The sequence below is a fragment of the Lutra lutra genome, chromosome X, assembly GCF_902655055.1.
Source record: "Lutra lutra chromosome X, mLutLut1.2, whole genome shotgun sequence".
NCBI lineage: Eukaryota > Metazoa > Chordata > Mammalia > Carnivora > Mustelidae > Lutra > Lutra lutra.
In genome coordinates this window covers 80,015,025-80,026,393 of record NC_062296.1, presented here as the reverse complement: position 1 = coordinate 80,026,393, position 11,369 = coordinate 80,015,025, and the positions used below count along the sequence as shown (strand labels likewise).

Genomic DNA, 11,369 nt, shown 5'->3' with positions numbered 1-11,369 from the left:
CTATTTCAGCAGACGAAATCAAGCTAATACAGCTGCCCCTCCTCACCAGGAGCATTTCATTGGTAACTTTTTTTTTTTTTTTTTTTTTTTTTTTTTTTTTTTTAAGGAGGCCTTCCCATGTGCCTGGTGTGAGTCAGACTTTTGGAAAATAAAGACACCACCAAGGAGTACAGTTAAGGGTACTGCCGTCAAGGAGTACAGTTAAGGGTGAGATAGAAAAGAGTTACAACCCAGATGTCAGAAGAGGCGGGCTGGGGGTGTCCACAAGGTGCTGTGGTAAGGCCAATGGCACAGTTAACCTGGGCCAGGGTGTACAAGGAGACTTGACAAAGGCTGTGATGTCCAGGCTGGTTCTTGCAGGCCAAAGGAGGCGTGGCCAGGACAGGCAAAGGAGAAGAGCACGGGCAAAGGCAGAGAGGCCATAGGGAACAGTGTATTCAGGGGACTCCAAGTTGCTTACGTAGCTAGAATGTGGGGTGTAGAAGACTGGACAGGTACAAAGGTAGCAAAACACGAAGGGTTTTGTGTGGCGCCCTGCGGAGTCTGGATCTTATTCTCAGAGTGAAGGGAGATTATGAAAGGCTGTTGAATCTCAGGATGGTCTACGCTTCAGAAGCTCCCTCCAGCAGCAGTGTAGAAAAGGGAGGCAGATCAGAAAGCCAGCTCCAGGCGGCCCGGCCAGTAAGAATAACGAGGGCCTGAATGAACCAAGATGCTGGGGCGAAGCGGACAGAGGGAGTGGTAGACCATTCCTAGGCTTCGGACTTGAACAATACCGGGCAATGGTACGGCCACATAACCGAGGGAACACAGGACAAGGGGCAGGTGTTTGGGAAGGAGCTCATGCATTCAGGTTTGCACTTGTTGGGTTTGAAATTCTGACAGAACGTGTACGCGAGATGTTCAGGAGATGGGTGGGACTCTGGGTTGAGACACAGATTTGACAGGTTTCAGGACAGAAGGTTGTTGAAGCCATAGGTGTGGAGGGCAAGGGCAAGGACTGCGTAGACTAAGCAAGACAAAACTGGCGGGAACTGCATCTCCCTCTTCCAAACGCCTACAGCATGTGCCTGGAGCTCAGACGGCATCTGTCACGCGCTGCAACATTTAGCTCTGCGCCTGTGGGCCACAGAAAGTGTCACGCTAGATGTGAGCGTACGAAGAGAAATAAAAGATCCTTTCGTCCAAGGAGACTATGATGTCGTTGTGGAGAAAGAATTCTACCCAACTATTATGAAAATGAAATGAAGAGCTACGAATATGCTGAGTGTAGAAGAGGCAATTAATCCAATGGAAGATATAACCCAGGTTTCCAGAAAAGAGGAGAGCATCTGAGTTGAGGTGGGAAAATAAGTGGATTTCGCAAGCAGGGAAGGGGAAAGAAGGCAAGTAATTTGAGGCTGGAAACTAACAGATCACAAGAGAATGGAGTGTGAGAAGTGACAGAGAGAAAGAGGCTGGAAGGGTGGCTTGAGGCCAGGATCTAGGGAATCCTGCTGAGATTTCTCAGGAGTCCATTTTAAAGAAGGCACACACGGGCCTATGTACATCCAAGGGCCTGTGATGTAGCTAGCTTCGTTTCTGCCTATTCACTAATTTCAGAAATGCATTTAAGAACGATCAATCATAAATGCTAAAGGGAACCTACAAAACCACCACACTGCATTTCCATTCTGCAAAACTCTGCGTTAGTGGAACTTTAATTACTTGACTTCATTATAAAATTTCCACTGCATGTAAGTGTAAATAATTTCACTCTAATGCACTCATTTGAATCTGTGGCTGAAAGCATTGGTAGAAATCCCATTTCTGTGGCACTTCCTTGGCACACTGAAGGAAAACAAAATGTATACTGTTAATCAAGTCCTCAGTGACTCTGAAAGTGATGGGTTGCATAAAGATAGCAAATAATAAGAGAAAAATCTATTTTAAAGATTAAAAATATTTTATTTAAACTTTTCTTCATAAACACTTTTAACATTTTTTTTTTCAATTTAAAAACAGAATGGATAGCATAAACATGTTTGAATAGATTATATTCACGGCTTGGGAAAAATTACCTGACAAAAATGTAAAGGCTTTCAAAACAGGTATAAAAGGCAAACCTTAAATTATTCTAAGATTTTTAAATCGGCCCTAGGATTATTTGACTACTGGCCCAAAATGTACCTAAAGGTCAAAATATTTTTCTATAGACAAAGGATGCCCAAGAGGTAGAGGGCATATACAAGTTAGGTAGAAAATAACCTCTCTGACCACCTCACTGTAACTCTCCTTCAGAAAGCGAACACCTAATCCTTACCGACACACTGATAGATAAGGTTTTTAATGCAGTTGTTCCCAAAGATGTAAAAAGAAAATCCAAGAATATCGAGGGGGAACAAAGCAAGCTGATGGCATTCTCTCGGCGTTGCTCGTGTAACACCGAAGTTACACGGGTACATGTACTAAAAGGCTAGGACTTCCACGAGCTTACCGATTCCAGTCTATGTCTATTGAATATTTGACTTTATAAACTCTCAATAAACTAATTTTTCAGGACTTTCATTTTGAAGATAAATCTCTTTTTAGAAGATATTTATTCCCAAACCAACTCTAATCTGATTGAACAAACATATGATCCCTAAAAATGTTCAGAGTACAAAAAAAAAAAATCAAAAATGTGTAATAGGCAAAAAAGAAAAATGGCACTAGCAGTTTTACTGCCATATAGCCCTCAGTTATATCTAATTTACACTATTATCTATGTTGTGTTTTACTTCAGTCTAAAACTTTAAATTATGTATTCTCAAAAGAGCTAGTCTTTTCTGAGATAGCTTATAAACTGAAATATCAATTTATATTATAAACTGAAATGTTATGACCTACAACCACATATACATATATAAAAATAGTCCCACTGAACGTTTGACATGTTTAGATTATGCAGCTCAAATAATTTGTTATAAAATATTTTAAAGCTTAGTTTCATGTAATTAAGACAAAACTCTCCATTTTTACCACTTCTCCTCACACAAATGTGTGTGTCCTTTACTATGACTCGAGCAGGCTTCCCAGAATGAGGTGTCCAAAGGTGCTGCTTTAGAAAAGATAAGTGAAGGGCTCAGTCAATATTTCACAAATTAGAGTAACACGCACACAGAGCAGAGTAATGAGGACACAGAGAATGCTGTCTCAAGAAAAGCTAATAGTTCTATTAAGCTTTGCTTTTTTAAAAACCAGTAGTATTTCTTCCAATATAAAACCTTCAATGTGAGAATTTTGAATTTTATGAAACGGCTGTAGTGCAAGGATTTTCTTTAAGCAGACTAAAATCAAAACTGAGAGGGTCAAAGATATGGAGAACAAACATTTCTAATTAAGATGTAATTAATGAAAATCGGCTATTTTTGTAAAGTCTGCCGTTTAAAATGTAAAGTGAAAACACACAAGGATCACAACAGTTACACTGTATAGTTTCCAATCTGACTGAATTTTTTAAAAACAACTATTTTGAGCACATACAATGTATATTAACAAAAATGGTTCCAAATGAAGCACACAAAAAATAAACTTGAAAAAAATTCTATGGAAAAATTTTCCATAGTTTAGTATAACAAAAATAAATCTCTTTCAACAATTAAACCACAATTTTAAAAGGGAATGTAAGTTAATCATGGATTTAAAATAACCTATATTAGCACTACATATAAACAGGTGAGTTTTCTCAATACATTCAGAACCCAAGCAATAGCAACTATTCTTAAAGCTCAAAACTGATTACAGCTAACATCAGGTCAGACATGACTTATGTGTGAAGCTGAACCCAGAGTTAGTTCAAGTTAAGATTTCAGAAATTTTCTAAAATGTGAACTTTGATCTTGGTCTTGTGTCTTGAGAATGGAGACCAAGAATATGCAACTGTTTGCCCAGACTTTACCCTAACTAGGGCTATGAAGCCATACCTAAGCAATTAAAGAGAACCACCACTGGTGTGTTAAGTATAAAAGCCTGATGGGGTACCCTGTCTCGGTTTTTTCCAGCAAAAGACAACGATGAGGAAAGTAATGAAGACGTTATTGTTATTTTCTTTAAAGCAAGACAGCACACATACAAAACACTAAACCAACTAATGTATTAGAAAAAGAATTAAATGGCTAACCTAATGCCTATCTTTCAAAAGTAAAATGATTAAAAATGCTTTTTAAAAGGCAGAAAAAGACTTTTACTCATATTACTATGGCAAACAAGATACTGAATTCCATTTTTAGAAAGTGAAAGTAAATGACAGAACCACTTAATAAAAATTTAAGTCTCATATACAAAAGAATATCATTAACTTGATTTCTAAAACCAACGCCAATGTTTCTTTCTCATTCTCAAAAACCACTTGTGTACCTGACTGTTTCTTAAACTCAAATGCCTCCGGTTTTGGAGTTTTAAAATCAGGTGTTTTTCTTCATAGTTATCTAATTGCAAAAAAAAAAAAAAAAAAAAAAAAAAAAAAACCCAAAAGTCTTCACATTTCCGTGACTTCACTCTTCCATTTTGTGTTCAGTGGTGGCAGCAGCAAAAAAAAAAAAAAAAAAAAAAAAAAAAAGTGAAACTAGAAAATTTATACAACAGCCACAGAAGAAGGCATTGCAATATTGCACCAATATCCTAAGACCTGGCAAGTTCTGCCAGTGTAGAACTAGTCTGTATCAGATATAGACTCTACTCAGGAGAAAATGGCATCCATGTGAATGATCCACTCCCTGGTTATTCTTGCTTAATCTTGTTCTTCCTTCTGAGTTTAAAGAGTTGAAAGGTGCACGGCTAATCCTAAAACACTTACTATAAATGCTTTTAAACAGTTATTCTTGATCTGTTCTGAACTTTGAGGTTACTATCCTTCATGCTAGTAGCTTTCAGTAAATAAAACAAAGGCTGGGGGCTTACATCCCCGGTGCCACTAAGTATTCTGTACTAAATAAACAAGTAGATATGACCAGTAAGATTATAATTCTGTTTCTTACCTCTACATCAAAAATGAGCTCAAATTTTCCACGAGTTGCTACTTTCCGTTCAATAACAGACGCAGCAGCCTTACTGAGTGTAAAGAATGGGAGTTGCACTTACTTTTAAGGGGCCTCTATTTAGGAGTCTGGTATGACCTAAATGCTCTTTAAAAGTGCTTGCACGCCGCAAGGCCCGGGCTGCGTCTACCACTCCGATTCTCACTAAAAACAGGGTAACGTTAAACAGACTGCAAAGAAAAACATTTTCAAAAAGAAGACATACATTGAATAAGGAACACTAACGTTTACTTTTGAAAAGAAAATATGTTAGTTTTCAGAAATCCATACATGTTTCAGGAATACACAGAGTTCCAATATTACTGAATCAGTATGGACTGAACATAGGCTACTTTGATTACCAATGAGGACTCCAGTTATTTTAACTTTCTAAAAATGTTAATACACGAAAAGACGTTACATCTAAAATTCAACAAGTATGGCAAACCGTGTGTGCAAGTGCACTAGCTTAAAAATATAGAATCCTAACCACGCATAAAAGGAGATGTGCCTTATATGTTCATAAGATGTATGCAAGTATGGATATGCTTTCACTAACACAATGCAGATAAGAGAAGGCAGCTTAGAAATAGTGTTTTGAATATAAAAAAGTTAATTTTGTAGAAAATTTATATTTTTGCATTTTCAGCAAAAAGCCATGCAAAAAGGTCAAGAGTTTTAAACTTAAATTATAAAACCAAAAGGTCTAACAGACTGTAATACACTGAAACGTTCCAAAAGATTTCAGATCGAGATAGGAACCGAAATTACATCCAGTGACACTTATCATGTCTTCTCTTAGAAGATGCAGGACTCCTACGCTGACATCTGAAAGAAATGTTTAAAGCATAAAATCAACTTCCCAGATAAGTGGATCACTCTATTAAACTGCTTCTGGAAGCAGTTTCAAGAGCTAGCGCTTAGAATGAACTTATTGCATGAGTTTGAGGCCACTAAAAAGGAAAAAAAAAACAGATGCTAGCACAGAATGAAAAACTTTTTACGATATTAGACCAATGGCTTTGATAGTAAAACTGGTGAGGTTTTTCTTTACTTTTTTTAATTAACTACTTTGTCACAAACAAATCTTCCGTTTGGCTTTTTTTAAAGGGAGAAAGATGTCATTAGTTGCAACGCCTGACCTCGTCCAGTATATATTCCGGGAAGTGCAGGTTGCACACTTGTAAACCATCCAGCTTGCAGGGCATCCGCGGGTACTCATCTTCCTTCCACTTGTTTTCTTCTGGATCAAAAGTAAGGATGGAATCGCTGTAATGACCGTTGTAGCAAAGGCCTCCGAGAACCATTATTTGTTTGTCCAGCACAGTCACACCGTGGCCACTTCTGCCAATGGGCATGGACGCCAAGATGGTCCACTGATCAGTCTCGGGGTTGTACACTTCTGTGGAAGGGCATCCCTGAGACTCAAAAGAGGCCCTCAAGATCACACAGACACCACCGAAGACATAAAGCTTGCCGTTGTAAGAAATCATCTTGTGAAAGCATCTTGCGTAATTCATTTTGCTCTTATTCTCCCAACAGTTGGTAACCACTTGCGTTCTTCTGGTCCGCTGTTCTATGGTCCCTTCTTTACTGGGGTCGAACACGCACACTTGTTTGGAGGTGGAAGATGAGGTGATTCCACCGGTGATAAACAACTTGTTGTTGAGCACTGTCCCTTCATGTCCATATTTGTTAACTGGATAAGGATCCACGAATTCCCATTTATCATTGGTGATGTCGTATCTCTCGGTTGAATAGAAAGTCTCATCTCTGGTTCTGCCAGCTACGGCGTAAATAAACTTCCCAATAACACCAACTGCAAACTCTGAACGTGGCACTGACATGTCTGCCATCCGGAGCCAAGAGTTCTGCCTCGGGTCATACCTGAACACTTTGGAAGAAGCATGGAATTCGCCATCTGGGCCTAGTTCTTCCCCGCCCAACAAGAACACGAAGTTATTGACAATAGCAAGGCAGTCCGGGCGCAGAGGAACCTGCGGGCCCTCCAGCTCCCACCAGACTCTTGGTTTCTTTAAGAGAAGGATTTTACTGTTAACCATGCTATGTCCAATCATTCCTCGGAATACTGTAGTTTGGGGTTTGGCAGAGCGGATGCGGCTGGATTTCATGTCCAACAAAGGCTGCTGGTGAACGTTCTGAAAGTAATTCAATGCTTGGTCAACTTCATAGCGCAGCTGTCGGGAGTATCTATAAAATTCGGATGTCTTAACCTAAGAATACAAGTAAAATAATTTAACCAAAAGAAAGAACATCAATGGCAAAAAAATATATATATCAAAGCCAACTAAGGAGACTAGTGTATGATCTGAGGCTTGCTGTACTAAAACTGCTTTTCCTGTTAAGATCACATACTTTTTTTAAACAAAGCTATTATATATTTGTTTTTATAATAATCTATGCACAGTCCCAAGCCTTTGAAAGTAAACAAGCTATTTTCCAGGCACAAGCTAAATTCCTCTAGCAAAATGTACTAATCATCTATTCTATGTCAGGCCCTGGGATATAAGTGGTGATTATGAGGACAAACAGAGGTTTCACAGTAGAGGGAGTCACGGCCATGGTTTCCTTAACCACAAGGAACACTGTAAGAGCAACCATGACTGAATAACTTGGGCAATCAAGTTAGTGAGTTAGTAAAAATTTGAAAAGACGCAAAATTCTCAGTAGGTTTTTGCTATAAAGACTTGGTCGGATATCAGCAACTCCTACAACCATCAAGCAGGTGACAAGGTCCAATTTTTTCCTTTTTGTTTTTGGAGTTGGAACTATCTCATTGTGATGATTTTTTTTTTAACCAAGATCTTAGGAAGCACTTTTAAGTACTGTGCTAAGTTCCACAGCGAGACAAAAATGTTAAGTATAAGATGGGGTCTGTTTCCTCAAAGAACTTCAAATATGTTTGGGGAAATGAAAATAGACACAGATTTGCCAACAAGCAAACGAGGTGGTTGACGGTTGGGAACGAGAGCGCAGAGACCATCTTTGAGTGCTGCAGATGTGAAGACAGGGAACAGACCAAACCGGCCCAAAACACGGGCTGCCTCGTGGAAGAGGTAGGAAGCTGGACAACCATGAAGAAAAAGCCTGTGTCATAATGACAAGGATGAAGTGAGAGTCTCCCATGTCGACGGGAAAATCAGATATTGAGAGAGAAAACGGGCACAAGTGCATGACGGACGTGAAGTAGGGATAGGTTACAAAAGCGAGGACTCCGACTGATCTGAGAATTTAGACTTGAGGTGCTCTGGAGAGTGCTGTCACTACGGGACACGGGAGAGGCATTCCACCTCACTGGTGATCCATCTGAACTGCTGGGAGGACGCGGACATGGCAAGGTCCAGGCACCCGTGGGGATCCAGGGTGACTGCTTGGGAGGGAGCCAGCACCAGGCATTTACCTAGGAGCTTCCTTTTCATACCTCTGCCCTTTTTCCTCCCTTTCCCCTATCTTTCTCTCTCTTTTTTTAAAGATTTTATTTATTTATTTGACAGACAGAGATCACAAGTAGGCAGAGAGGCTGGTAGAGAGAGAGAGAGGAGGGAGCAGGCTCCTCGCTGAGCAGAGAGCCCGATGCGGGGCTCGATCCCAGGACCCTGGGATCATGACCCGAGCCGAAGGCAGAGGCTTTAACCCACTGAGCCACCCAGGCGCCTCTTCCCTATCTTTCTCATTCATTCTCCACCTCGGTCCAAAGAAAGTCTGAAACAGAAAGGACCACAAATGTGTTTTAAGTATTTTGGTAACCGTCTTTCAATTGGCTTCCTTTGTAATCCCAAGCACTGAACTTTATGGATTTAATATCATTATTCTGAGAAGGGGTCCTTCCGTGGGTTTCACCAGGCTAGCGAAAGGGTAAACAGCACAAAAAAAGGTTGAGAATTCCTTGTCTTACTGCGTAAAAGAGACAAAATGGATATCAATACTTCACTGGGGCTTTACATGTAGTATCTCAAGTTAAATTATTCCTCCCATAAGAGAGTAACAATCATCACTATTTTCCTGAAAAAATGAGGATCAATTATAAGATGAAAAAACTGAGGCATAGACCCTTAAGTGACTTGCCCAAATTGTTTACATAACTAAAACTGATAGAGCTGGGATCTGAAACTTGCACAAGGACAGTCTTGCTCCAAAGCTATTTCCAATAGGTTACTGCACAGCTTCCACTACTCATTAGAAAACTCTTTAAATGACAAACTCATTTATTAAAACACTTAACATACATGTTCAACAAGTTATCCTAATGATCCTTCTCAAAGAAAAGATAGTATAATGGTTCTTAAAACAAAAAATCAATTGCGGGGGCGCCTGGGTGGCTCAGTGGGTTAAAGCCTCTGCCTTCGGCTCAGGTCATGATCCCAGGGTCCTGGGATCGAGCCCCGCATCGGGCTCTCTCCTCAGCGGGAAGCCTGCTTCTCCCTCTCTCTCTCTGCCTGACTCTCTGCCTACTTGTGATTTCTGTCTGTCAAATAAATAAATAAAATCTTTAAAAAAAAAAATCAATTGCGTGGATCACAATGACTGGACATCCAACCCCACTCTTCCTAGCAAAACACCTAATGTAGAAGAGATCAAATAATGAATGGTAAAGAAGTAATTTCAATAAACAGTCTAATAATAAAAAATATAGATCTGAAGTCTCATCCTCTACTTTTGCTTCACACATAAAAACGTACAGAACAAAGGAAATGAAGTGAGCTTCAATTACTTATGAGAAACAATGGAAACCTGTATCGCCATCATCACCGAGTGTTTATTAACATGGAACGATGTTCATAATAGATTCAGTTTTTTAAAAAAGCAATTGTACACTGGTAGCTTAATTGAATAAGATTTTGTGTATGCCTGCTTGCGTTAATAATGATTATCTCTGAAACTTCACAAACATCTCTGCATTCTTTTTTATGTATCATATTTATAAACAAAAAGAGTCTTGCCATTTAAAAACTGGGTTTCTTAAAACCATCAAATACATATTTGCTTAGGAAAAACGAGCATCTTTTTGTCTTTCCATTTCTTCTATGAATTGCCTAATGGTGTACCTCACCCATTTTTCCTCACCTTTTTCTTAATTGCAAGAGCTAAAAGGCAATACCCTGGAAATCAACAAGAAACATAAAACTCAAATTAAAATATTTAAGTGCCTACTGTGCACAGCCACTGGCCTGAGAGCTACACAGGTTTTGAAGTAACAGAATCCTGTCCAGCACTGTAATTAAGCACCACGTCAAGCTGCCCAGGACAGCCGATTAAGAATCCAGTAGAGAAAATATCCGACCTTGGCCCTCAGGAGTTGTGGGATCTTGGGCAAGTAACTCAACATCCTTATAGCCATTTCCTCATCTGTATTACTAGGAAAACAATACTAGTACCTATGGCTCATAACCCTAAGGCAGGAGACAAGCAAGATCATCTATGTGAAAAGGAGACTATGGTGCCTGTCATGTGGCAATGTACAACAAACAGCCATTCTTAGCTACCATCACTGACCAGCGGACATCTGTAAAAGTGTCAGCTTAAGTCAGTGCGTCTGATGATGTACTTTTGGTCTGCATAAAAATTCAGTCTTTCCAAAGTAAGAGGAGAAAGGAGAGAAACTGTTACTCTGGACCTAATTCTCCCCAATAAAACATGATTGGTAAGATGCAAGGAGGAGGAAGCTTTACAGAAAGCAGCCATGTCATTTGGAAATCGAGAAGGGAAGGGGAATGTTGCACATATTGGATAGGCAGATTTCAAGTTTTTTAAAGGAAAATTAGGATCAATTCCAAGATCGGAAACTGTGTAAAGAAGCTCAAGAAGGCTTGGAGGCTCTCAAAAGCATAATGCTGACTGCATAATTGCAAAACACACTGATGAGGGGAAGAAAAGGGGAAAGTATCTAAAAAATCTGATGTGCTGCACAGAGAACTTTCTGGAATTCAGATGTTAAAAAACCACTTACAACAGATGGTTAAAAAAAAACCCACAAAAAACAAGTATTACAAAGGGTGAAATGGAGCTGTAAGCATATTGTGAACGAGGCTAAAGCCTCAGGATGAACTGTGACTTTACAAAGCGCCAGATAATGAATAAACTGCGTCTTAGAGGTTAGAGTAAAAAGAAGTAGAGGCAAAAGGGAAGCTCCTCCTGGATGGGGTGGTTAATGTAATAGTAACAAAGACAAATAGCCTTCTCCTATTTTATTTCCATTCTTGGCTAAGGATGTTTTCTTCTTTCTAATCTGAAGATCAAACACAATGACTAAGAAGAAACTTAAATCCAAGATGGCTGAGAAAAAAAAAAAAAAGAAAAACTAGATAGATATTC

The 11,369-nt window shown here is 39.4% G+C and overlaps 1 protein-coding gene across 2 annotated transcripts in view; it reads right to left on the bottom strand.

Moving 5' to 3' along the window:
• Window positions 1-1,926: 1,926 nt before the first annotated feature.
• The window catches only part of KLHL15 (kelch like family member 15), a 35,200-nt gene continuing 25,757 nt past the window's right edge, over window positions 1,927-11,369 (bottom strand). Inside the window, exons 3-4 of one of the 2 annotated variants that reach the window (XM_047715623.1) lie at window positions 6,179-7,270; window positions 1,927-5,864 (exon numbers count right to left, since the gene is read on the bottom strand). In XM_047715623.1, the coding sequence (XP_047571579.1) occupies window positions 5,853-5,864; window positions 6,179-7,270 (1,104 nt within the window). In that variant the 3' untranslated portion in view covers window positions 1,927-5,852. Of the gene's footprint in view, window positions 7,271-11,369 lie in introns of both variants that reach the window. The other variant, XM_047715622.1, reaches the window with a different exon arrangement.